Here is a 27,865-nt window from a genome sequence, read left to right on the forward strand (position 1 = left end):
CTGGTCTACAGAGTGAGTTTCAGGACAGCCAGGGCTACATGGAGAAACCCTGTTATAACAAATCAGAGAGAGAGAAAGAGAGAGAGACAGACAGACAGAGTGAGACAGACATAAAGAGAGCAGACAGACAGAAGCAAAATCTTTGGGGCTGGTGAGATGGCTCAGTGGTTAGGAACTCTGACTGGTCTTCCAAAGGTACTGAGTTCAAATCCCAGCAACCACATGGTGGCTCACAACCTTCTGTCATGAGATCAGATGCCCTCTTCTGCTATATCTAAAGATAGGCACAGTGTACTTACATATAATAATAAATAAATCTTGGGGGGGGGGTAAAAAGAAAGAAACAAAATGTTTAAAGTGTCAGTCCAAAACAAACAAAAAATGATAACAACAAACAAAACAAACAAAACCCAGCAACAGCCTGAGGCAATGACTGGGAGAGCAAGGCTGTCTGCAGTAACAGCTCTGACTACCTTCTTAGAAGCCCCATCCTCTCCCTCTCCCGAGATGCACCCCGCCTTCCTCTTGGCACCCTCTCTCCCCTCAGCATTGCCCCAGTAGACCACACCCCAGGAGAGGAAAACTGTCCTGTGTGCTCACATTGCACAATTAGGGAAAATGACCTGTGGCTGGAGAACTCACTGGGCACCGAGTAGATTTCTGTTGCAGGCTTTACAAGAAATGACCTGCTGGGAGTTTCCCCAAGCACCTTGCCAGGCTGTCCTTGCCCCACACCTCAGCAGGGAGCTCAGCATAAATACCTGTCTCCTCTCACCCACAGCCACAGACCTCCAGCTCTGCCCAGCAGACACCAGGTGAGCCATAGACCCGTGCACACAAACTTATTGGCGGCTGTGTTTCGGCAAGTGTTCTTTCCTCTCAGTGGAGCCTCCTGGCTGCTGCCCACTTGTAGGGTTTGTGCCAGGCTGAGGGGACATGTGGGAACTGCTTCCTACTGAATCAGAGGCTCCTGGAGGAAGTGGCAACCTGGGTGGTCCCTGCCCTCCAGCTCCCTCCCTGCTGCCTGGCTGCCTTCCTGGACAGAGTTAGTTGAGCAGGCAGGATGGATGGATCAGAACGGAGGCCTTGTGGCTCTGAGGGGCGGGGGTCCTGCTGAGAGGTCTCAGGAGGCACTGCTAAGACACACATGAACAGCAGTAAGAAGAAATGAGCAGAGGCTGTGTGGATGAGAGGCCAAGGGGGAGGCTCTAGTGTGTGAGCCTCTCCTCAGCCTCTCCTTTCATTGCAGCAGGATGAAGCTGCTCACCAGTCTGTTCTTCTGCTCCCTGCTCCTGGGAGTCTGCAATGGAGGCTGGTCGTTTATCCGTGAGGCTTTCGAAGGTAAGCTGACAGGGACACCACCTCTGGGGACACCAGAACTTGTCCCCACAGCTGAGAGCATTGCTCCCAAGCTTCCACAAGACAGCACAGGACCTAGGCGGTCTACTCACAGGGAGGAGTTGGCAGTGTCACCATGGTGCGCATGCTTTGTCAGGAGAGATTCTTGGTGGTCAGAGCAGAAGCTCCCTGTGTGCAGCCCTTCTCTACCTTTGGTCACCTCAAGATGGAACTTCCTAGATTAGGGGCACTACACCCACAACACTGTCCCTTACCTGGAGGCAGTGTACTCACAGGGGACTTTTCAGTGGCTGTAGAGACATTAGGTTGCTCTGCTAGAGAAATGTGCAGTGGGGTCTGTGGTAGGTGCTGGAGGGCAAGCAAGTGGTTAGCCTGTGGTGAACTGCTCCCAGTGTGGAAGCTCACAGGCCCTGCTGTGTAATGACACTGCCCTGCCTCTGTGGTTTGCTCCCCACGGGGGTGGAGGTGGAGGGGGGAGGGAAGGTGCAGCTCACAGCAGCACTGTGGGCAGGAAAGCCAACACAGGCCAGTGGATGCCCTGATGGCTCTCCTGAGTGACTTGGAGAAGCCTGAGGGGACCAGGCAAGGATCCAGCTCATGCCCTCAGGCTGCTCTGAGCACAGGCTCAAGCCAGAAGGTCTTTCAGTGCCCTTGTCCTCTCAGTGGCAGGGCAGATGTTCAGGTTCCTGTTCCTGTGGTCTGTCCCATGCAGGGGCTGGGGACATGTGGCGAGCCTACTCTGACATGAGGGAGGCTAACTGGAAAAACTCAGACAAGTACTTCCATGCTCGGGGGAACTACGATGCTGCCCAAAGGGGTCCTGGGGGAGCCTGGGCTGCCGAGAAAATCAGGTAACACCGATGGCTGGGTAGCAGGGCTTGACTCTTCTGGGGAGAGCAGTGGCAGGTGAGCTCTGGAGAAGACCATGCCCTGTTCCTGAGGTCCCTGTTCCTCTTACTCACGAGGCCCGTGTCTCTATCTATGCTGAGTATATGCTCTGGGCTCTGTGCAGAGCCAGCGCACAGCCACATTCGGTGGGCCTGCTCCCAAGTGTAGACAGGAAGTCACTCTCAGCCCATGTTTCTGGCTATGTCCATCTAGTATGAGGTGACCAGCCTGGCTGACCACTGTCTCAGCTTCTCCTTCCTGGCACTTTCTGGGTCTTCCTAAAGGCATTGCATGCAGATGGGGGAACTGGGAGGGTGGACTGTGTCCACACAGCTTGGTAACCAATCTCCTGTGTGTCTGCTTCCTCTAGTGATTTAAGAGAGGGCATTCAGTCACTCTTGGGCAGTGGACATGAGGACACCAAGGCTGACCAGGAAGCCAACAGACATGGCCGCAGTGGCAAGGATCCCAATTACTACAGACCTCCTGGCCTGCCTGACAAATACTGAGAATCCTCCTTTTAGCCTGCTGCGCTGCAGGGCCTGAGGACAGAGTCTGGGGTTTAGACCTGGAACACTGAGCTTGCTTTTTGGGAAAACACACCACACATCTCACACGTGTATCAAACAGGGTTTCAGAACTGTGTTTCTCTCGCAGCAGTAACTACTTGCTAGAGGAGAGGGTAATAAACAGGAACTTGGAAGTGGAGCTGAGCCTATGTATCCGTCATTGAGGGGTTTCTGGGAACACTCGGGCAGAGGCCTCTCTTCAGAGTCTGACCTGGATCACCCCAGCTCCTTCTTTGGGGCCCTGGGCCTCTGCGTGTTTGTTGTTATTTCTGGGTCTTTCAGTGTCCAGCCCCTCACTCCCTGTGAAGCACATCCACTTACCTGTTCCTGTGCCCCAGCCTTAGTTCCCAGTGGTGCTGTCTCTAGGGAGCAGGGCCACACCCACGGGAGGCCTCATGCTGAGTGTGCTGCAGCTGTCATTGTGGTCCTGCCCAGTCCTCTACAACACACAATTCCAAGGCCACCAGACTTCTCCAGCCTAAGGAATACCGAGGAGGACTTTCCTCTTAGCGTTGCTATCGCTGTGAGGAAACACCGTGACCAGCGCATCTTGGAGAGCAAAGGGTTTATTTGCCTTATATGCTTCTGTTCAGTATTGGGGGAAGCTAGGGCAGGAACTCAAAGGTCAGGAAGCTGGAGGCTGAAGCTGGTGCAGAGGCCACAGAAGAAGGAGTGCTGTTTCCTGGCTTTTTCTTCTGAGCCTGCTGTGGAATAGAACCCAGGACCAGTAGCCCAGGGGTGATAGCACCCACCTTAGGCTGGGCCCTCCCCCAGCAATCAGTAATGAAGTGGAGATGATGCATCTATCCCTCCTTGCATGACTTGATGATTCAGGATGGGGGATACTAAAGAGGGTGCTCCACCCTCTCAGAGGAGAAAGGGAGGGGGAATGGGGAGAGGGACTGTGTGATAAATCAATTAATCAATAAAAAATTAAAAAAAAAAAGGAAAACCTTACCTTCCAGGGTGCACCAGGTTCTTATAGAGGAAGTTTCTGAGTTGAAGTTCTCTCTTACCCGAAGATCTTACCTTGAGTCCCATTAGCACCATACCTGCCAGCCCATCCGCTTGACTTAGTTTCCTTATTGTCCCTAGAGGCAACATGGATGAATTCTCATACTGGGAAATTGGATAAGAAATGTCTCCTACTGGCTGAGATATTTGACTGTTTTGTCCCTAATTGTGTCAGGGACCACCTCAGCAGGGTATCGGGGTCCCTGGGATGAGGGTTTTTGAAGTCTAGGTAGGGATTCTGCAGTGAGGAACAGAAACAAATATAGATGCAGTTTGAACCTGAGTGTATTTTGCAGCTCTTAAGTAGGGGATTTTGGGTTGGAGAGATGGCTCAACGGTTAAGAGACCTGACTGCTCTTCCAAAGGTCCTGAGTTTAATTCCCAGCAACCACATGATGGCTCACAACCATCCGTAAGGATATCTGATGCTCCCTTCTGGTGTGTCTGAAGACAGCTACAGTGTACTTACATATAATAATAAATAAATAATAAATCTTTTTTAAAAAATAGGGGATTTTATACATTAAAGCAAATATGACACAACTTTTAGAAACCATATCCAGCAAAAACAATCACAAGTACCAACAAGAATCATTTGGCACGCAGGGCGGTGGTGGCGCACGCCTGTAATCCCAGCACTTGGGAGGCAGAGGCAGGCAGCTCTCTGAGCTCGAGGCCAGCCTGGTCTACAGAGTAAGCTCCAGGACAGCCAGGGATACACAGAGAAACCCTGGGGGGGGGGGCGGGGGGGGGAAGAGAGAGAATCATTTGGCACAGTAAAATACAAAAATCATCTAAGCATTCCGACTCTGAAAGTACTTGCTCAATGAATCACAAACATAAGAGGTAACGCCACCATCAAAATAGAACAGTTCTAAAAGAATATATTTAATAGGGCAGTCGCCCCAGGCTAGTGGCATATTCTCAAGAACAGGTTAATAAATCTTTATGATCAGTGTTCTTAACCACTGAGCTAACTTTCCAGCCCCTATGGTTAATATTGTTCAACATCTAATGTCTGATTTTTTTAAATAAATCTTCAAAGCATAAATTTAAACTATTTTAATTCTTTCTCATTAAAGCTTTCTTTTATCATATATCAAAACCCATCTGTGATCATACACATGTAGCTATATAAAATTTTGTTGTTGGGAAAGTTTTTATCTATCATAATAATTTTGTAAGCGATTTGAAAAGTAAAGTGTTGGTTTTCCTGGAGATAAGGTCGTGTTAGTGATCCGTCTCAAGGGGTGGTCTCGTACCTATTATTTTTGTTTAAGATCATTGTCTAGGCTATCAGGAACCTGTAATGAAGAAAAGGAATGATAGAGAACAAAACAGAAAAATTATCATGAGAACTATGGCTTAATATCTCTTTTTTGGCCTCGAGTTCCACAACTAGTTCCAGGAGACCTCCTTCTTTTGAAGTCTAATGTCTCAGTCTGGGGAAGTTGTCACACAGACTCTATTGGGGTCAGTGTGGCATTTCTCTCTTTTATTTTTTAATTGAAGCTCATAAATTTTTCTTTTGGCTGTAGAGATGGAGAAAAAGATTAGTCGGAAGATGACTGGAAAAATAAGGAGAAGAAGAAGAATTATTCCTGTTGCCACGGCGAGAACAATGATCTAATGTAACCAACTAACAGGGTTTAAAGACTGTAAACCAAGGCTAATAGACTGAGCCAAATTCTTATGCCAGCAGATTTAACATGTGTTTTGTTCATAGTGGAGATTTGGGCTTGAAATTGAGCCATATCATAAGTGAGATCATTGTCTTTCTAAATTCCCAACAAATGTTTTTTAGTAATATTCTAATTGTGACTTTTATTATAAGGTAAGGTAATGGTATACCGAAAGCTGGCATGGCACTTGGTAGAAAGCTGAACTTTCATATTTTCTACCTCTTGTCTTTTGGTTTTGTTTTTCTCGAGACAGGATTTCTCTGTGTAGCCCTGGCTGTCCTGGAACTCACTCTGTAGAACAGGCTGGCCTTGAACTCAGAAATCTGCCTGCCTCTGCCTCCTAAGTGCTGGGATTACAGGCGTGCACCACCATACCTGGCTTTCTACCTCTTGTCTTAATGTCAAAACTACATCCTCTAAAGCATCAGCTTTACTTCTAACTTTTTACCTATGATTTGTTGTCTTGTAAGTATTAAAGAAACTTTTTTAATTTAAATTATCAACAAAATGTGTAGTATTTATATCTGAAACTATTGTAACTGTTGAGACTGTAAGTGAGGAAAGGATGGCTATTGTCTATAACTAAAGCGCTAATGTCTAAAACTAAAGCTGAAGCAAAACACTTTGGTCTAATTAGTTCATTGACTTTTTTAAGCGTTTGCAGACCTACATTATCAAAATAAACATCATCTTTTAAATCTACAGGAAACATAACATAAGAAGGTCTTTGTAAAAGCAAAGTAACTGAATGATTTTTAATTGAGATAGGATCAACACAATTAGTTAAAATACATTTGGAACAGTTGACTTGATAAAATCATTTAACTTAGTAATTTTTAAATCTGAGGACTATCTAGTGAGTATACTGTAAGGATAAACTAGGCATGATCTAATTGTCAAAGGAGTGCTCTTAGATTTTTTTTTAGGCTTTTTTAGAAGAACCATCTTAGTTGTAGCAAAAAGTCTAAATACTTTTGAAAAAACATTAGAAATAAAGAAGAATGACTAACATAAATAGGTTTCACCCATCTTGGAGTGAGACATCTAATAATAGGCTCATTTATAAATGTATCAGGTCTATATCTATTATATATCAGTTTCTTATTGGTCAAATATCTTCTAAAATTTTGAAATGATGTAGCTATAGAATAGTCATAAACTTTTCCTGAGTGTTTTATGGATCATATATTGAAGCCCAATAACTAAAGCCACATTTAAGCCATCTTGGACTTTTATCTTGAAATAAGGATACCCACAATTGATCACTATCTCAATATTTTTGTAGACATTTTTTAAGAGGCATAGTTTTTTTTTTTTGGCCTTTCAAAAGTTTCATTATAATTATAGTACCCCCAAACCAGTATTAAAAGCTCCCCCATTAACCTACTAAGGTGTGGGGGCCGCCTATCTGAAACTGATCTATCTGGAGTATCAAAAAGAAAAGTTCTATAACTAGTGGGAAGGCAACCCATGGGGGGCATTCTCTTCAAAGTAACAAATTGGGGCAGAGTCTGACATCTCCTCATATTTAATTACAGAGGAAGTCAAATGGGAGGAAAATCAGCATGTCCCTCTAGTAGCTCTAGACTAGAGTTATTTGTCATGACTCTGATCTGTACATCATCTCTCCACCCACGGGATGAAGATATGGAGTACGGAGAACATAGGCCCAAAACGAGGGCACGGAGGCACAGTATACCTGCACAGCAAGCACAGCAAGAAACATGTTCTCTGCCGTGATGTGATGGTGGGTTCCGGGTTTCAGAGACCAGCTGTTGTGCTCTCTGGGCGAGCTTCTCAGCGCTCGCGCGAGAGAGAAGAGAGAGAGAGAGAGAGAGAGAGAGAGAGAGAGAGAGAGAGTGTGTGTGTGTGTGTGTAGCCGAAGAAGCCTGTGGAGAAGGGAGAACATTCTTCATGTTCCGTAGTACTTCTCTCGCCTTCTTCTGATTCTTTCTTCTCTGGGTTCTTGATAGAGGCCTTTTGGTGGAAGGGTCAGATAAGTCTGTCTGGGATCCAGAGTGGGGTTTCTGTATTCTGTGGAAAAATACATACATATCCTTTTCCAGAGGTGATTAACACATCTGGCCCTTTCCAGGTGCCTGTTAAAAGATCCTTCCACATCACTAAAGGAGTATCAGTCTGCTGTGGGGGGCAATGTTTTTGCATAGCGGTAAAATCTCCATCATCTGTATTAAGGTGATCGATGGTAAATAAAGCTTGGCTTAATAACTGATGAGGCGAATAGTAACGACCACTAGATTTTAGTCTTTGACGTTGTACCTTAAGATTTTGATGAGTACTTTCTCTGATAGCCTGACCTTGGGGGTTGTATGGAATTCTTGTTGTGTGTTTTATATCCTATTGAATGTAAAACTTTGCAAAAGCTTGGGAAGTATATGCTGGAGCATTATCAGTTTTAATTCTTTTTGGCACACCTAAGGAGGAGAAGCGTGTAATAAGATGTTGTATGACATCTTTGACAGCTTCCCCAGTTCTCGCAGTAGCCATGACCACATGAGAGTAGAAATCTACAGTCACATGTACATAGGCCAACTTTCTAAATTCTGGAATATGAGTTACATCCATTTGTCACAAAACTTGAGCCTTAAGGCCCCTTAGATTAACTCCCATTCCTAATGGATGATACACATCAGACAATGTTCAGCAGTTCTTCACAATTTGCCTAGCCTGTTCTTGTGTCAAATTGAACATCCTTCTCAAAGCCAATCCGTTCTGTTGATGTAAAGCACGACTTTTTACTGCTTGCCTACCACACTAGCAATCATGTGTTCTTTTGTTAATAAATCTGCCATAGTATTTCCTAAAGCCAATGGACCTTGTAGGCCAGTATGTCCTCTCATATGTCCTATAAAATTTTTTCTTTTTTTTGATTGAATTATATTTTGTAACTGAACCAAGAGTGATATAACTTTGGAATTTCCAGATATAAGAGCTGTCTCTACGTCTGGAAATAAAGAAACTATATATTTTGAATCTGTATAAAGGTTAAACTCTTTAGGTATGTGTTTAAGTGTAGTAATAACTAATAATTTCTGCCTGCTCTGCAGATTTTTTTTTTTTACCTTTTTAATGATCACAGGTCTATCTTTTATATAGACAGCTGAAATTTCATTGGATGACCCATCTGTAAATACTAAGAGGGCATCAGGAATAGGTTCTGATGTTATTTTAGAAGGAAAGATGATTTCTATTTCTTTTAGAAACTTTAATATAGGGTGCTGAGATATATGATATTTAATTTGTCCCATATAATGAATTAATGCAATTCCCCAATCTAGTTTGAAGTAAATACTCTAATTGTTCCTAATTATAGGGAATAACAATTTCATGTATTTCTTTGTCAAATAGTTTCCTGGAACTTAATCCTTCTTTAATAATTAATTGACTACACATAAAAAATAAGAAGATACCATTTTTTACTTGAATATGAGGGAGATAAATCCATTCCAATACACCTTCTTGCCATAAACATGTAGTAGGGGTATAAGATGTTAATAAGGGACCATGTTTTTAGTAGTTTATCTGTTTTACTTTAGTATCTTGTATCTTTTGTTCTATCAATTCTAATTGTTCTAAGTTTCCTTTTGTAAGCTGTCTTTTAGATTTGGATCAGGATCTCTTTTAAGATCTTTAAATAAATAATGTAATTGTCTTGTCATTTTTAAATAAGGTCTAATCTAATGAATATTTTCCAATAATTTTTGAAAATCAGTAAGTGTCTTTAATTTATCAATCTTAAGTTGTAATTTTTGATATATAATATATTCATAATAAATTGTTTTTTCTAAATAATTTATTGACTTGTTATATTGAATTTTATTGGGGTGATAATTAGTCTATGTTTGGTCAATGTCTCAATGATATTTTTTAAAATTAATTTAGTTAAATCCTTTGTTTTTTCTGTTATAAGAATATCATTGCTGGGTAGTGGTGGCACATGCCTTTAAGTACAGCACTTGGGATGCAGAGGCAGGCAGATTTCTGAGTTCGAGGCCAGCCTGGTCTACAGAGTGAGTTCCAGGACAGCCAGGACTATACAGAGAAACCCTGTCTCAAAAAACCAAAAAAAAAAAAAAAAGAACATCATCTATAAAATGTAATATGAAAGCCTCTTTATGTTTAGCCTTGATGGATCTTAAAGCTTGATCTATAAATTTCTGACAAAGAGTTGGACTATTTTTCATACCTTGGGGGAGAACCTTTCATTGATATCTTTGAAATGGCTTTTGAAAATTAACAGAAGCAATGTTGAAAGTAAATCTTTGTGTATTTTCTGGTTGTAACTTTATATTGAAAAAACAACCTTTTAAATCTATACCTATAATATAACAATTCTCTGGAACAGCTATTGGGATGGAACTCTTGGCTGTAAAATTCTCATATCATGTACTGTCTTATTAAGAGCCCTAAGATCTTGTAAGAGTCTCCATTTGCCTGATTTTTTTCTTTATGACAAACACAGGAGTATTCCATGGACTGTTAGAGTCTTCAACGCGTCCTAACTGCAGTTGATCTTCTACCAGTTGTTCTCGAGCCTGCATCTTTCCTGCGTTAGGGGCCACGGATTCTTCCACACAGGCTCATCCTTAACCCATGATATTTTATTTACATATAACTCATCAGTGGACCCTATAAAAATGCTGATCATTCCAATTTTCATCTGTGGTTAATTTAATTTTCATTTCCCCTAAGATATCTCTTCCCCGTAAGGAGAATGGCAAAGAGGAAATAATGCAAGGTTGGAAAGTATCCACTTTGCCTTCACATTCCCGGGTCAGGATTTTTGAACTTGGAGCCACGTTGGAAGCTGGTCCCAATCCCACCAGAGTAGAGGTGGTGTGAACTACAGGCCATGTCCCAGGCCACGCCTTTCCTGCAGTGCAAGACCTATCCACTCCTGTGTCCAAGAATCCTTGGATATTTTTTCCTTCTACTTTTATGGTTTTTAAGGGTCTTTGATTAGTGATTTTCTGAGCCCAGGCTGACACTTCTGTGGGGCCACACCCTTCATCCCCTCTAGTCTGTTTTAATATTGGGTTGGGGAGTTGTATATAAGGGAGTAGTATTATCTGACCTACCCGTTGGTTTTTATGTAGTTGTATTGTTTCTTTTAATGACCTAATCATAATTTTTATCTTTTTTTGGAAGTCTGAATTAATTACTCCAGGAAGTACTTTAAGATTTTTCTTATAATTTGAACTTTTCCGTATTATAAGACCAAAGGTGCCAGGTGATAGTGGCTATTTATTTATTTATTTATTTATTGTGTGTTTCTGTGTGTGTGTCTGGGTTTTTTTGTTTGTTTTGTTTGTTTGTTTGTTTTTTAAAGAAATGCTGCTTTCTTTTATAAAAGTTGCCTTGGTTATGGTGTCACTTTACATCAACAGAACAGTGTGACTTAGACAAAGCAATTTTTTTCATAGATAGTTCATTTTTTATTACTTTTATGACTTAGCTATTTATACAGCTTTGCTTTCTTTTTTCTTTCCTTTTTTTAAAATTTTCTATATTCTTTGCTTACATTCCAAATGCTTTCCCCTTTCCCGGTTCCCCCCTCCCCATATGTCCCATAAGCCTTCTTCTCTCCACCCAATCCCCAATCACCCCCTCCCATTTCTCTGTCCTGGTACTCTCCTACAATGCTGCATCAAGCCTTTCCAGGACCAGGGCCCTCTCCTTCCTTCTTCATGGGAATCATTTGATATGCTAATTGTGTCGATAGTGGTCCTTTAAATCCTGTGTCTACTAATTGCACTCCCTCATAAATAGAGAGTATATAATCTTTGTCTACTGCAAGATCTAATTCTGCACTTCTTGGTGTTGCTTTGGGTAAGCTTAAGATGTTAAACTCAAGGGCCAGAGGACTCAGTTTCCATTTACCTTCCTCTGTCTCCCTATTTTGCCCTTTTTTTATTTTGGGACAGAGGGCGTGCCCCTCACCCTGTTTTTTGCTTCCTCATCTTTCAAAGGGATTCCATCCTTATGAAATTTTGATTTACATTTATTTCTCCAATATTTTCCTGAAGACAACCCCAAACAAAGAAAGCACACACTTTTTATACTTTGTAGAGGGCAGTCCCCAGCAACAGGGCCTGTTGGCTTACTCTGATTGGCGAAATACAAGACAAAGGATCTCTTCGGGCATTGGTTGGTTTACACATGGGGGTGTTCTTGGCTAGGTTAGTCAATTTTCCTCATCTCGCTCTGCACCTGGCCTTAAAAAGTCTGAGAGAGAGAGAGAGAGAGAGAGAGAGAGAGAGAGAGAGAGAGAGAGAGAGAGAGAGCCAGGCTGATAAGTTCCTCAGAGGAGGAAGAACTGGGTGGTCTGGGAGAAGATTAGGCAGACATATTCCCTTCTCGGAATTTATCAAGAGGAAGGGTAGGGAGATTTTTTTCAAGAACAGCTAGCTATGTTTGTCTTGGCTAGTCTCAACTAGGCCTGGTCACTCCGACCACCAAGCCTCGTGTTCATATTCCCAAAACCTTGCTTTACAGCTATCTATGAAACTTGCTTTGTTTCCTCCAGGAGAACGCTGGCAGAGGGCTGCTGAGCCCTGGGTGCTGGCCCTTCAATGAGTCGTACACACTCCCTTATGCCTCTGTAGAGGCCCTACGGGATCTTTGACAGACTGGATTTTGAGACAGATTTGACTCTTCCTTCTGTGTAATAACATCATGCCTAGGATAGGTTGTACTCCTGACAGAAGTAATGAGTTGACGGTGATTCTCTGGCCCATGAATCCCTGTCCCTGTGGTGAAAATTTTTAATTAATTAATTATAAGTACATTGTAGCTGTCTTCAGACATCCCAGAAGAGGGCACCAGATCTCATTACAGATGGTTGTGAGCCACCATGTGGTTGCTGGGAATTGAACTCATGACCTCTGGAAGAACAGTCAGTGCTCTTAACCGCTGAGCCATCTCTCCAGCCCCCTATGGTGAAAATTGAAACCTCTGTGCTGTGTTTAAGCATCTCTGAAGGTCAAACTTCCCTGAAGTTCCTAAAGTACGCGTTTTTGTTTTGTTTGTGTGTGTGGTTTTAAACTCCCGAGGACTTGAAGCATACAAAGCAGGACTATACCACTGAGCCGTGTTCCAAGCTCTATGTCCACATTTGCATGCTAGGTGTCATCCCTCAAAACACAGTCTTGTTCATCAACACTTTCTGTTAGGTCGCGAGAATATATCAAAGCCAAGTGTACCCTCTAGCCAGCCTCTCTCTGCCTTTCCCAGCTTTTCTCTTTTCTTCACCCTGGGCACCCCCATTCCCTCCCAACTGCTCTGGAACGTAGTCCAAGCACGGTTGGAGAAAACTAGAAAGGCATCCTCATGGCTTTATCTTACAATCTATCTGATCTTAGGAGGAGGAGGTCAGCCGGGATTCTGAGTATCTGCCTCTTTAGGAGCCCGTAGGCTATGAAGAGGAAAGGCAGGCGCCCGCCTCTATCCAGAGTTCTAAACATTCATTTCCCTAACTCTCTTCCTTGCATTGGCCTTCAGTGCACATCCCTTCATCAGAGGCCAGAATCAGCATCCCTGCATCCCCTCCCTGGTAACATGATGTCCCTAGTTCAGCTGTCCCTGCGAACACTGCCAACACCGGTCAGAGTCGATGCTCTACACACAGTTTTGGAAGCGTTCTATCCAAGGAGCACTTCGGGGCTTCCTCAAAACTCCCCCGTGTCTGTCAGTCAGCACTGGCTACTATGGACAATCACTACAGTTCTGAAACCAGCACCCTCGCCCATTCTCGTGTGCTCTTGGGTATCTCAACAGTTTCAAAAACAATCCCTGTTACATCCAAACACAGCTGGCCGGTGTGTCATTCAATTCCCCACTAATCTGTCCTACTGGGTGTCTCTTTCCAAGATAAATGCAGTGAGACCCCTCCCACCATGAGCTTAGCATCTGCACTATAACTGGACAGTGAGAAAAAAAAATCCAAAAAAACCTCGCAGTTAGTTCATCCTGCCTTGTCTGTGTGAATCTGCTGAGCATTGTGAGTGCACCGTCTTCTTACCTTTCTATGCTGGTCTTTATTCCAGTCTTGTAAGATTCTGCTCCACTGTGTGTACACATCACTGTGTCCTCAGCCACGTCTTCAAAACACTCATTTGGTGATCATTTTAACCAATGATAACAGACAATTACTGTACTAAACAGTACAATTTTGTACTAAAAAAAGAAAAGAAAGAAAAGAAATGGCTACAGCATCATTCTCAAACTAGCTACATCCACAAGCCAGTTGTCCAGTTATCATACAATCTAAAGCTCAAGGCCTCCCAAGACTCTAGAATTTGCCTTGATGGAACTAAGTTCTAGGCTGTTTCAGCAAGTGCAAAATGTTGTCCTCAATATGGACCATATTTTGTAGACATTTGGATTGTTTCCTGCCTAATACATTTCTAGCAGGGGCTTCAAATTCTTTCTGCTTTTTAGTGAACTCAGAACTACATCCTAATTCTGCTTCATATCTTTGAAAACCTTCTCATGTTGTGATCTCTGCTGAAAAGGGGAACATTTCTCAGGCCCCACAGCTTCTTCTGAACTCTGTCACCATGTTGACTCCACAGACGGCAGGCACTAGCTGCAAGTTTGGGCATCTGTGAGGCTTGCTTTGAACATGGGATTCATGTCCCCACGTGCTGGGTGTGTATTTGAGGTTGCTTTCCAGTAGCTCACTATGATTTGTCTCATGCTCTAGCATCAGAATGATTTTGCCAGGAGCAGATAGTTTTTTTTTTTTTTTTTTTGATTGAATGACGTTTAGAATTTTGGAGACTTTTTGCAGGGTATATAAGTGGTAGGGTCCTGGGAGAGAGTTGGTGGGTTGTTTGTGGGTGTTTGATTGCTGTTAGTTTTGGTGAGTTGTTTGTGAGTGGTTGATTGCTGTTAGTTGTAGTTTGTTAAGCAGATGTGAGAAAAGAACAAACAAGAAGAAGATGCTAGATACCTTGAAGGCAAAGATCGAACTTGCCCCAAGGAACTCGATGCCCCTAATCAGAAGTAGTCTAACAGTAATGTCACTCCCCACCCCCTTCCGATCCTTGACTTTATTCAGGAATCTCTTTCCTTACCCTTCTATCCCTTTTCTTTCTTATTTAGTGTTAGGGGAGTGGGAAAGGTGGGGAAAATGAACCCAGTAAGTAGCTAAAGAGGAGCTAGGCATCTACTTTATTGCATTTCCGACATCATGACAGCTTTCAGACACACTGCCTTTGTGAGCTACTTATCTTCCTCCTGGCTGTGTGCAATGGCTAATCAGCCACTAGGATCCACCATTCCTGAGGTGTCACAAATAGGAACCTTGTTAGGAGTCAGTGATTCAACAAGTCTGGCTCTACCCATAAAGTCCTTCATAAGTCAACAACCAAGAAAGCTAGATCCTGGATAGATGATGATACCTCCCACGCTATACCTCAAGCAGCTAAGGAATCCCCTTCCCTAGTGAGCCTTTCCTAACACAAAAACTAACCAAAGAAAATTAAGGCTGTCCTGTGTCCCCTAGTTGCATTATTGGGTGAGCTGACCTGTGAATAAAGAGTAGAATGGAGTCCAGGGAGATTTCTTTGGTAGGAAATTACATGGTGGGACTTTCTCCAGGGACCAAGCCCGGCACCTGGGTCCATGGCCCCAGTGTGTGTGGGGGTGTCTCAGCATCCTTTTCTTGACAGCCATGGACTACCACAACTCTCCCAGAACTCAGGTGAGAGATGCCTCCCCACAACGACTTACACACATGTTTGTGCTTTCTTCTTTCCCAAAGTGTGCTTTCCTCTTAAAGAATACTTGTCTCCTATATTTATATGGTTTGAAGTTTGTGCTGGGCTGAGGGCACAGGTGGGAAATGCCTCTCAGACCTGTAAGTTTCTGTAGTGGGTGGTGATCTGGTCTCTGTCTTCCTCTATCAGAGCTGCCTTGATGTCCTCCCACAGACTTAGTTCAGGACTGAGGGGATCAGAGCTGATCCTCGTGTTTTTGAGGAAGGTTGTCCTACAAGGACGTCTGGGTATCCCACTGGGATCCTAGTGAGCAGCACTGGGACTGGACAACCTCTCTCTCCCTGGATAACAGATGCTCAAGAGGATGGTGCGAATCTGTGCGTGTCTCCTTGAGCCGTGCGCCTTTCTTTTCATTTCATCAGGATGAAGTTTCTTGCCAGCCTCATTTTGTGCCCCCTGGTCCTGGAGTCAGCAGTTGGTTTTCCCTCATTTGGGTGAGACTTCCCCAGGTAAGGCTGATGACTGAAATATGTCTTGCAGGGTTCAGCTAGCCCTTTCAAGGAATGGGGGACCACCGAGTTGGGATGTGATTTCCTTGTGTGTGTGTGTGTGTGTAGGGCCATACAGATACACACCTGGGACTTCTTATAATGGTTTGAATGCAGCAGATGGCAGAGCAGTGGTTTGACCCCGGCTGTGCCTGAGACCAGTCTTGTCTGGTAATGTGTGTGCTCACTGTCTCACTTGTGAGTGTGTTAGGTGTATGTGACATCCCCCGGGGGGCATCAATAGTGCTAAAGCCTGTGTCCTCTTACTCCCAGAGTCTTAGGAATTGGTCTTGGGTGTGGCTTGGCCTGGGAGCTTTCAGTAGCTCCCTAAGCGAGTGAATCTGGAGCCACTACTGAGGACTGCTGCTCTATGGCCTCCTCAAGCAACCACAACACTGCACAATCAGTTCAAAGGGACTAGAGGCGACATTTACACTGATGCACAGCATTCTGTCGAGATGGATTGCCTAGGAATGAGGATAGGAAGTTTTCCCACCTCCAGCATTTCTCTCCCTTTCCTGTGCTTCCTCACACCTGGAAGTCCCTAAGAAATATAAATTCACTCTTGAACACTCATTCTGGATCAAGGGTAATGTGACAGTGGCTTAGTGGATATTTTCAGTGTCTGGAGATATGTTAAATGACCCAGTAGGGGATTTTGCTATAAAAATCTGTTGAAGGCATCAGGGATGCAGGTTCATGTGCATGTCGTCTTTCCCATCCAGGGGCTGGGAACATGTGACGAGCCTACCATGGCATGAAGAAAGCTAACTGGAAAGAATCAGACCAATACTTCCTGCCAGGCCGTGGTGGCGCACGCCTTTAATCCTAGCACTTGGGAGGCAGAGGCAGGTGGATTTCTGAGTTCGAGGCCAGCCTGGTCTACAGAGTGAGTTCCAGGACAGCCAGAGCTACACAGAGAAACTCTGTCTCAGAAAACAAAGCAAAACAAAAACAAAAACAAAACCCAAAAAAAAACAAACAAAAAACCCCCAAATACTTCCATACTTGGGGGAACTAGATGCTGCCCAAAGGGATTCTGGGGGAGTCTGGGCTGCTGAAGTCATCAGGTAACACCGATGGCTGGGACATAGGGCCTGGTTTGCAGGGTTGATTCTCCCAGGAGACCAGATGAGCCCCAGAGAAAGTCTTGCCAGTTTATGCCTCGCCCCCTCTTGCTAATGCAGCTACTTCCTCCATCCACACTCAGTGTAGATCCTGTGTTGTGGGCAGAGCCAGCACAGCTCATGCTAGGAAGGCCTGCCTCCAATGCAAACAGAGAGCAATTCTCAGTCCTGCCTATCTGGTGATTCACAACAGGGTGACCAGCCTGACCCTAGTAGAACTGTGCCTGGCAAGATCAAGGTTCTAGCCCCTCCTTCCTGGCACTTTCTGTTTCCTCCTAAAGCCATCCCGTGCAAAGGGGCGGGGGACTGGAAGGGTAGACTGTGTCCACACAACCTGGTAAACAATCTCCTGTGTGTCTGCTTCTCCTAGTGACGCCAGAGAGGGCTTTCAGATTCTCTTTGGCAGTGGACACGAGGACACCATGGCTGACCAGGAAGCCAACAGACGTGGCCACAGTGGCAAGGACCCCAATTACTACAGACCTGCTGGCCTGCCTGACAAACACTGCACATTTTATCTCAGGAGGCTGTGCTGTAGGGCCTGAGGACACAGCCTGAGTTTTGTATCCACAGCACTTATTAGACAACACATAGTAGGTGTGTAATAAACACATATAAGAACAAACAACTTGCAACTGTGTGATTTCTCATGCAGAGGGGAGGGGGACTGTCTAATACAAACGCATATAGAAGAAACACCAGCTTGGGTTCAGCCTGTGCCTGACACAGTGAATAGGTGACATTGTGGAAATGTCACAGGGGACTGGTACAATGATTCCCCTTGGGGTTCAGACCTCAGGGTCTGCCCTGTTATTTTTTGTACTTTTTGTACTTGTGTGTTAGTCTGATTACCACTAACTGAGGTGACAGAGGATACAACCACAGGGAGACTGCACTATAAAACCTTCTCAAGGCCACTGCTACTGTGTGTGGTCTTCTGTCTATCTCCTTGAATTTAGAAAGCCAATTATCTACCAGCTTGTATCTACCAGCTTATAATATATATATTATATATGTATATATACTTATACCAGTTTATATCTTGAATGTATTATATATGTATATATTTATAGCAGCTTATATCTCAAATATATTATATATAATATATATACCATATATAATATATATGTATATATACCAGCATATACGCTACCAAGAGAGTCCTTCAGTATTTCCCTCCCTGTCATTTTGCATTTATTTATTTGCTAAGTTAGCTTATAATTCTTTTGTTGTGTGTGTTTTGGGGAAGGGTCATTGAATACAGGGACTTGTCCAAGCCAGGCAAGCAACTATATAATTGGGCAACATACTTTGTATACTCTTGCTTTCTGAGACAAGATCTCATGAGGCATTACAGGCATGTGTTCACCTTGCTATATGTAAACAAACCTGCCATCCTCCTGCTTCTGCTTGCCAAATGGAGGGATTGCGAATGTACGTGAAAACACCTGGATAGGACTCTATTTTTTTTATTGCTTATTTGAAGTGTAAATTAAATGCTATCTAGCTATTTTCTCTGTATTGAAACATGTCTTCCGGGAGGGAGGAGAAAGTAAATGAAACCAGCAAGGCCCAGGAAGCTCCTAAAACAGAGCATTCCCAAGCCGTCACCAAAGCTACAGAAGCGGCAACAGCTGCTGCAAAGAGGCAACCCTCCAGTACTACTACGACCTTGACGCTACTCTAACACCAGATTTTGCTTTCAAAGAAATGACACCGATTTTGCTTTTTGCTTTTTCATGAGATTGGGTCTCACTCTCAAGGCAGGGTCTCACTCTGGAACACACTATGAAGATCAGGTTGAGTTCAAACTCACAGAGATCTGACAGACACCATCGGGAAGCACTATAGTGGGCAAGTGAACTTCCTGGAGATGGCCTGTGATCTTGCACAGCTGTGATGGGCAAACCCTGGAAAGGCATGGCCCCAGGGCCTTCATGCCAGGGTTGTTCTTGCAGCTGAGATGCCTTCTCACGTTTGTCATTGCTCTAGTCCTCATTTTTATCATATGGTGTGATTGGGCAAAAACAATAACAAAAACAAAAACAAAAAAACCAAACCCCTCTGAGGCTGGAGAGATGGCTTAGTGGGTAAGAACACTGACTGCTCTTCCAGAGGTCCTGAGTTCAATTCCCAGCAACCACATGGTGACCCATTACCATCTGTAATGGCATCTGATGCTCTGTTATGATTGCTTCCTAGGTTTTAGCCCATCCTTCTTTGGTCAACAAGAAGATGAACAAGTTGGTGAAGAAAAGTTTTATTTCGACTTACAGCCTGTAGTGTATTATTCAGGAAAATTGGGGCAGGGAGGTAAGAATTAGAAAAACTTGCCAAAACACAAACATTTTGTGTAATCTAGGAAAAAAAAATTTATGGACAGAGAAATGCTTTCCTCAATCTGCCAGCTTTTCCTTTCTTCCTTCCTGGTGCTGGCTTCTGAAGTTAGGGTCTCACGTGCTAGGCAAGTGCTGGACTAGGACGCTGACCTAGAGTCCCAGCCTGAAACTGTTTATTTACCAGGAAGGATTGAGCAAGAGGGATTCTGCTAAGGCTTGTTGGATTTAAAAGTGCCCTTCTCATTAATGTTCAAGCCAGGAGAGAGAAGGCATCAGATGCTCCACGGAGAGAAGGCCCTGGCGGCCCCAATCCCTCTGAAACTTCAGTCGGAGAGAGGGCCACAGCTGCCATACGTTCCCAGGGAGGTCTGGCTCATGATTTACTCCTGAGGTCCGTTTCATATAGAGTCGGTGAGTTCTAGTTGGAAAAATTATGTTTTCTGATCTTTTTCCCCTCCCTGGAGATACGGTCTCTTGTAGCCCATGCTGGCCTGGAAGTATGGCCATGGAGGATTGTAAGCTCCTGATCCCTCTGCTTCTACGTCCTAGTGATGAGGTTACAGGCACATGCTTCTAGGCTTGGTTTTCTATGGTGGTGCTGGGGATGAAACCCCGGGCCTCAAACTCGTTGAAAACGCATACCACCAACTGACTCTCTGCATCGTTGGGGGTCTGAGCTAAGTGGAACAGGACACTTAGGAAAGGCTCGCTGATCAGCTTTGGTCAGCTCTCTAGGTGCGAATGGTATAAGCCAGCAACCTCTTGGAAGTATTCCTCATCCAGCGATGTGACCGGCAGAGACTCCTAAAGCCCATTTCTGTTGTCTTTGTAGTAATAATTCAGGGATGGACACTTGGTTAATTCAGGACTAGCATGTCTTTATAAGTCAAAGTGTGAGTCTGTCTTGTTTGTTTGAGACAGGGCCTCACTACGCAGCCCCGGGTGGTCTGGAACTTGCCGTGTAGTCCAGGTTGGCTGTAGAATCAGAGATCCATTTGTCTCTGATTCTTGAGCGTTCTGGGAACGGAAGTGTGTGCCACCACCCCTGGCCTGTCGGTTCGTTTTGACTGCTCTTTCTGTTCCTACAGCATGATGAGGCTTGTCACCATCATTGTCCTCTGCTCTTTGTTCCTGGGGGTCAGTGGTAGTGGCTGGTATTCATTCTTCAGGGAAGCCGTACAAGGTAAGAAGTCAGGAGGAGGGCAGGCATGGGTAACTGGCTCCCTCTGAGCAGATACCATGTGCCTGTGGCACAGGGACCCCTTTACAAAGCTACAAATGAGTCAGGGCAGGAGTTTGCCTTTCTGTGGCTGCCCGCTCTGTGCTGCTTGCCTGGCACCCTCTGAGGGATCTTCAGACATGGCTTACAAGGTCCAGCCTGTATTTCTGATGCTGACACAGGAGGATCAGGATTTCCGAGTCAGCGAATTCCCCAGTCTTAGAGTGTAGGTGGGCACTCAGTGTGTCTCCAGAGGCACATGGACTTAGTAAATGTGCACATGCCTACAGATGATATTTTCTTGGAGAAATCCCATCCTATTCCAGACCAAGAGCTAAGAGCAAGGACACAGAACTCCTAGAAACTGAGCATTGCACATCGTCATGTATTCTGACACTATAGTTTACGTATTCATGGTACACCTGCCCCATCTTTTCATTTGGGGCCATTGCAGGGAACTCTAAGACAAACTTCATGAACGTGTGCTTAGGTGATTATTCATTTCTGTTCCTTGGGGATAAACACTCATTTCTTCCAGGGATATGCATACAGGAGTGAACGCTCAGGGTTGGGAGGCGGGTGTCATTCAAGGGTCAGTAGACTCCGGCAAGCAGTGTTCCAATGGTCTACTATATTACAGTCCATGATTTGCAGTTATAAAGTTCCAGCTTTTTTTTTCGTTTTTTTGTTTTTTTTTTTTGTTTTTGTTTTTGTTTTTTTGTTTTTTGTTTTTTGTTTTTTGTTTTTTTTTTTTTGAGACAGGGTTTCTCTGTGTAGCCCTGGCTTTCCTGGAACTCACTCTGTAGACCAGGCTGGCCTCGAACTAGAAATCTGCCTGCCTTTGCTTCCCAAGTGCTGGGATTACAGGCGTGCACCACCACCGCCCAGCTAGTTCCAGCTTCTTTATGCTCTTGTCTGCGTGATGTCAGTCGTCACCCGATTGGTGACATAGGTCTGGGAGGAGTGCAACCTCTGCAGCGATCTATTAGGCATTTCCTGCAAACACCTCATCCTGTCTTCTCTTTAATCTACCACGAGGTGTGAGCAGCTCCCAGCTGAAGGGACTGAAGCTCAGAGCCTGTGGTGGTTAATCTGTGCCAACTTGGCTGGATTTAGAGTCATCTAAGGGACACACCTCTGGAGTATCTGTGAGGGTGTTTCCAGAGAGGGTGTTTCCTAACCAAGGAAGGGAGAAAGATCCATCTTATAAACGAATACATGTGGCACCGTTCCATGGGCTGGGGGGCCTAGACTCAGGGAAGGATCACATTGTGCCCAGTCCCCTCACACCACCACCATGTTCCCCTTAAACTAAGCCAAAATACAGCCCTCTTCGCTAAATTACTTGTCGGGGATTTTGTCCCAATGATGAGAAGTAGTTAATACACTCCCTGTTGTGCTTTCTTAGGGACCTGTGATAAATGTCCATGCTCCACCTGCTCTCACTGCACAGCTGTCCCTGGTCTTCCCCCTGGGATGTTATCTCTCTGAGAGGACAGTCCAGTCTCTTCTTGGTGCAAAGCATACACAGATCCATATAGGACACAGCCCAGGACACTGCAACTGTCAATCAATCTGAGCCAAGCCAATCCATGGAGGAGCGCCCTCCTTATAGGGCCAGGGAACCTATCCCCAGCGAGGACCTCGCTTTCCTGGAATCACCATTTCAAAGGATTATCCTGTCAGGGGCCGAAATGTAGAAATCCACAGAAAGCTTTCATTCCTCTGTTTTTTGCCCAGCGAACCACCTGGTTCGCTTTTGTAACCTTTCTTTCTTTGAAGGGACTTGGGACTTGTGGAGAGCCTATCGGGACAACCTAGAAGCTAATTACCAAAATTCAGACCAATACTTCTACGCTCGTGGGAACTTCGAGGCCCAACAAAGGGGCTCTGGGGGCATCTGGGCTGCTAAAATAATCAGGTAATGGTGCTGGTGCTTCGTGCCTTTCACTGTTCCTGCCTGTGGCCTCGCCTGCTGTCAGTGCATCCAGAGTCTGGGAGGCCTGGTGAGCAGGAGAAGGAGGGTAGGGATGGAGGGGGGAGGATCGAAGTCCCCCACAAAGAAAAAGTGAAACCAAGACAGGGTCCCAAAAGCATCCTGTAACAGGATGGAAAAGATCAGCCAAGGGAAGTCCTTGCCCAAGAAACTAATATTTCCTCTTTTCTGTGCCTCAGTTTATACTCCTCTGGTATTTTCTGGGCCATTCTTTGGTAGGAGAGGAGGAGAGACTTCAAGGTCAGCTGTCTCAGTGTGGGATTCATTTCCTGTTTCTCTTCCTCGGATTTCAGCACTGGCAGGAAATACTTCCAGGGCCTCCTCAACCGGTATTACTTTGGAATCAGGGACCACGGGTTGGAAAGCCTGCAGTCTGCCCAGAAAGCCGAGGAATGGGGCCGCAGTGGCAAAGACCCTAATCACTTCAGACCCAAGGGCCTGCCTGAGAAGTTCTGAGCCTGCCACTCAGGTTGCACTCAGTGGACCAGGCTGTGAGCCACGAGCCTCTCTCCATCGAAACGGTATCACTTGGCATGGCGTCCTGTCCACAAGAACCACAGAGAAGCTAGACACGCCCAATAACTACTTTACAGATTGAATTTGTCGATAGAAACAGGGAACTCCCAGAAATAGTTTCTGAGAAGAAAGTGTTACTGCGGATCACAGAAGATAAGCAGGGGAAAAGGTGTGACCAGCAGCGACCAGCAGCTAAAGGCCTGAAGCCACCCAGGCCCCTCACATAATCCCACCAGATCTGCTCTCGCCTCTCGCCACACCAGCTTATGCTAAGCAGGCCTGAGCTAAGCACTGCCCACCATGTGGGGCTTCTCCACAAAGTGGAGTGTGCTCCGAGATGAGCCGAGGGTGCCTGCCCATCAATTTCCTCCTTGACACACGTCTGGTGTGTCCCTCCCCACCCCACCACCTTCTGCTCATAACCGGGTCTCTGTTTTATTGTTGTGCCTATGCGTTTCCGGGTACTGATGCAGCTCTGCCTTATCAGTCGTGTCCTCTCCACTGACTGCAGGCCTTGTCCCCGTGACCTCTGGTCAAATAGAGAACACTGGGTTGGGATGCTTCATCCTAACCTTAGGGACCCTAACTTAGAAACTGCACTGGGGACCATGGATATAGTCAGTTAGCAGAGGGCTTGCATAGATCCCTAGGTAAATTCCCAGAATGAATAAACCTGGTGATGGTATACACTTATAATCCCAGCACTGGGGAAGCAGAGACTGACAGGTTAGAAGTTCAAGGCCAGCCCTGGCTATATATTGAGTTTGAGGCCATCCTGGGGTACATGAGACCCTGTGTCTCCATAAAGTACACACACACACACACACATACACACACCAGTGCCTAACTCAGCTCAAGTTCTACCTAGTCTTGGGCCATGCTACCTAAGAATTGGTTATCATATCACTGTTTCTTGGTTTTATTCTCACTGTCTTTTGATCCAGACAAAAGTCTACTTCCTGTTCTAGAAGGGAAGCAAAACACATCACTGAGCAGGAATAAATGAATTCAATTCATTCACTCATAAGCAAAGGCGTTCTTTTAGTGAAGGCCAATCTGGTTTGTAGGGACAGGAAGGCTCTGATGAAGAGGCCGATTCTGGTCATAAGGGAATGACTGCTATGTCGAAGCCAGCTTCCGGGGTGGAAGACTAACTCAAAAGGAGTAGCGACATCACTTCCTCAGAGAAAGAAGGGTGGGGGGACGAATGGAGCCTGCGGGATCGAGGATGAGGAACTTGGGGATTCCTCCTGCCCTTGTCACGTGTAGCTACTTTCAGAGTTTGGCATACTTCCCTATGTTGGCCTATCTGCCTATCTGTCTACAGGGAAAATATATTAAAAAAATCAAAGGACAAAAATGTCTGTCTCGTTGTATGCCACCTTTGTGCCCTTACCTGTTATAACATCTGCCCTGAGTGGCTGCTCTAGAAACATGAACTGAAAAAAGAGAATGAAATTGCCCGAGTTCCCCAGAGGTCAGCACTCCTGGAGTAGGATCTACAAGTAGGCCTGATTGTACAAAGCATGAATGTTCTACTCAAATGTTAGTCTGTAGAATGTGGTAGTGAGTCACTCTGAGATGACTGCAAATCTATCCCCAAACCGATGCTCAAATGTCAGCTGAATGATAAAGTCTTGCTGTGCCATAGAAAATATTTAATTTTCTCAGCAATGCTTTGCAACTCTCACAGAAATGGAAAGTATGAAGTATAAATAGACTGTGAAAAGCCTTAGGAGGAAAAATGAACATTTTCATTCCAAGTGTGTGGTAGCACATGCCTGTAACTTCAACACTCAGGAGGTAGAGACAGGGGGATCACTGCTAGCTTGAGGCCCGCCGGGGCTGTATAGCAGACCTTGTGTCTGTCTCTGTCTCTGTGTCTGTCTCTCTGTGTCTATCTGTCTTGTCTCTGTTTCTCTGTCTCTCTGTGTCTGACTTTCTGTTTCTCTCTCTGTCTCTGTGTCTGTCCGTCTCTGTCTCTTTGTGTCTCTCTATTTGTCTCTGTCTCTCTGTCTGTCTATCTCCATGTCTGTCTCTGTCTCTGTTTCTCTGTCTCTGGCTGTCTGTGTGTTTGTGTCCATCTCTGTCTCTGTCCCTCTGTTTCTGTCTCTGTCTCTCTCTTTGTGTCTTTCTGTCTGTCTCTCCTCCCACCCCCACACTAAAGTACTGTTTTCTCACATGGCAGGAAACACACCATGTGATGACACACTATTTATTTTAAGTGTGAAACACAGTAGCTTGAAAGATGCACAATTATGTATACACTTCCAAGAAAAAACTAATTAAACTAAAATAATAGTTTCTTGTCACTCAGATCTTTTACATTGTACTCAGTGAGAAATTCTAGGCTTACTAAGATGAGAGGCTTTTGTCTCAATCATCTTTGTGTCTGTTAAAAAAGAAAGCAAATATATTCATTTCTACAGGAGTGGCAAGTTTCATCAACAGTGTCTGGTTATTAGTAAATTTAATGCATATCCTCATTTAGGAATTTATAATCAGTAAATGTGTGTCTGAGATGTGACAAAGCATGAAATTTAAACTTAAGCAATAAGCTTTCAGTTCTGGTGATGGTTAATTATGATGACACTTGACTCAGCACAGATATGCCTTGGGGACAGGGATCAGGAAGATGGCTCAGCCTGCACAAGTATACATACCTGATTGTTGGACCCACAGCATTCGCACAAACGCTGGGCATCCGGCAGCATCTATAACCCAGAGGTGTTGAGGAGGGAAGATGGAGACGGGCAGGCAGGCTCCTGGCACTGGAGGGGGGGCAGAAAGGGAGGGAGAGAAAGAGAGAGACACCTATGTACTCCTCACATTAAAATAATAATAAAAAATTAATTTCTAGGGCACTGGGGATGTAGCTCAGTTGACAGAATCCTTGCCAATATGTATGAAGCCCTGGGTTCAATTCCCAGCATTGCATAATTTGGGTTTAGTGGCTCTTTGGAGGTCGAGGCAGGAGGATCAGAAGTTCAAAGCTACCCTTGGCTACATAATGAGCTGTAGACTAGCCTCCAATACATGAGACACTGCCTCAAAAACAGAAACTTTGCCAGTACATGGATGGAGTTGGAAACAGGCCTCCTGAGCGAGGTAATCTGGAATCAGAAACACAAACACCATAGGCATCCTCTCTTCCATGGCTGCTAGCTTTGAGTTTGTAGATATCTGTGTTTCACTTAGAATTCCCACAGAGGGTAGGGTTAGTATGGAGCAATAGGAGAGAGGGTAGCTTTCAAGGGAGAGGGGAGACTCAGTTTTCTCTGAGAGTGTGGTCCCAGGTGGGTTGGATCACACTCCTCTGGAAGGCCATCCAAGATATGGACGGCAGAAATTGGACTTGATGAGTTTAAAAGGGACAGCAGGAGGCTGGGTGTACAGGAGGGAGGGAGGTGGAGATGGGAGAAGTTGGGGTGTATGTGTGTGAATATGATCCAAATGCAATGTATGAAATTCTCAAAGAAGAGGCAAAATGGAGAAGAGTAGAGGTGCAGGTGCACATGCCAGTCACACAAGTGTGACAGCCTGAGTTCGATCCCCAGACCTGAATTTGGTTCCCAGAACCCACACTGGCGTGGGGGGGGGGTCATAACCGCCTGTAGCTCCAGCTGCAGAGAATCCGGCTTCCCTCTGGCCTCGTTGGGCGCCTGTACTCGTGTGTACCACCGCACATGCACGCAGTTAAAAATCAAACAAAGATAAAATAAAAACAAAGAAGAAAACCAAACTGCTTTGGCCATTAGGGAGGCACACCTCTGTGTGTGTCTCTAAGGAAGTTTCCAGAAGAAGAGAGAAAGATCCGCCCTGAATATGGTGACCTCATCCCGGGATCACACATAGACACACATAATAATAAGCAATGAAATAAATCTCTGCTTTTAAGCTAAAGAAAGCACAGTGTGTTTTCTGTGGCCGTGACGTATTACTGCCTGGATAGTTTATGAGATGCAGAGGTGGGTTTGGTTCATGATTCTATGCGCTAGGGAAGTCCAGCAGCGGATTCTAGTATCGCTTCTGAGAACGCCACACAGAAAGGCAGACCACGCCTGGCAGCTTCCTCTTCTCACGGCCGCCATGGCGGCCCCTTGATTATAACCCTTTCTGACTCCCACTTACCTTCAAGCCTCTAAAACCCACTACCACTTACATTTGGGGATTCAATGTCTAACATGTGAACATTCTGGGGGGAGGCATCCACACCACAGTGGGTTCTTTCTGTCTCTGTCAGGATGCTGGCAGGAACCATCCCAGTTCAGAGCCCAGTCAGAAGAGGTGGTAGGAGCAGAGGGAAGCAGGCGGCGCCAGGAGCCGGTGCAGCGATGCAGCGAGGTGCCCACGCCGCGAGGTGCCCACACCTCGAGGTGCTGATGCAGGGCAGGGAAATCAGATCACGCGGCTTGAAAATTACCTGTGGGTGGGTTGGCAGCATCTCCTCTAAGCCCCAGTGAAGAGTGGTTCTTGAAAGCAATGTGGGGGACAGGAAGGGGAAGGGGATAACAGACAGGCAAAGGCAGACCTTTTGCGCGAGGGGTGCATGGTGTGAGTTATGAGCGTTGGATAAGGAATACGCCAGTCTGTAGTGACACTTCTCTGAAGGAGCTTAGTGAACAAATCATAAAATCTTACTCTCCTCCCTTGCCAGGGCCAGGGCTCCCCATTGGCTAAACTAAATGGGAAGGGGAAACCAGCAACCAGGGCGTGCAGTGCCTGCAGGCCAGTCTCCTAGGGCAGACAGGCTGGGGGTAGGGGTGGGGATGGAGGTGGGGGAAGCAAGGGGGAAATTCCCTCAGCCTGGGGCAGATTCCACAGTGGAGTGCTTGGCCGAGCTAACCACAGCCAAGTGTTGCTGA

At 45.2% G+C, this 27,865-nt stretch overlaps 1 protein-coding gene and 1 long non-coding RNA gene across 4 annotated transcripts; one reads left to right on the top strand and one right to left on the bottom strand.

The window, feature by feature from the left end:
• Nucleotides 1-746: 746 nt before the first annotated feature.
• Nucleotides 747-22,941, top strand: LOC127668725 (serum amyloid A-4 protein). Of its 3 annotated transcripts, XM_052162496.1 has the most exons (6): nucleotides 747-815; nucleotides 1,250-1,341; nucleotides 2,072-2,210; nucleotides 20,358-20,452; nucleotides 22,271-22,409; nucleotides 22,778-22,941. In XM_052162496.1, exons 2-6 carry the CDS (start codon nucleotides 1,254-1,256, stop codon nucleotides 22,938-22,940), a joined length of 624 nt encoding a protein of 207 aa, XP_052018456.1. In that variant the 5' UTR covers nucleotides 747-815; nucleotides 1,250-1,253; the 3' UTR covers nucleotide 22,941. The 3 variants fall into 3 exon arrangements, with proteins under 3 accessions (XP_052018456.1, XP_052018440.1, XP_052018447.1); XM_052162480.1 differs by lacking the exons at nucleotides 20,358-20,452; nucleotides 22,271-22,409; nucleotides 22,778-22,941 and adding an exon at nucleotides 2,618-2,955; XM_052162487.1 differs by lacking the exons at nucleotides 747-815; nucleotides 20,358-20,452; nucleotides 22,271-22,409; nucleotides 22,778-22,941 and adding exons at nucleotides 976-1,045; nucleotides 2,618-2,955.
• On the bottom strand, nucleotides 4,945-27,580 carry LOC127668744 (uncharacterized). Its single transcript, XR_007974174.1, has 4 exons — nucleotides 27,424-27,580; nucleotides 25,664-25,771; nucleotides 13,554-13,708; nucleotides 4,945-7,546 (listed from the first exon to the last, which is right to left on the bottom strand). It is a non-coding gene; the product is annotated as an uncharacterized LOC127668744 (long non-coding RNA).
• Between the last annotated feature and the right edge of the window lie 285 nt (nucleotides 27,581-27,865).

This window comes from Apodemus sylvaticus, chromosome 1 (assembly GCF_947179515.1).
Source record: "Apodemus sylvaticus chromosome 1, mApoSyl1.1, whole genome shotgun sequence".
In the NCBI taxonomy this organism is placed as follows: domain Eukaryota; kingdom Metazoa; phylum Chordata; class Mammalia; order Rodentia; family Muridae; genus Apodemus; species Apodemus sylvaticus.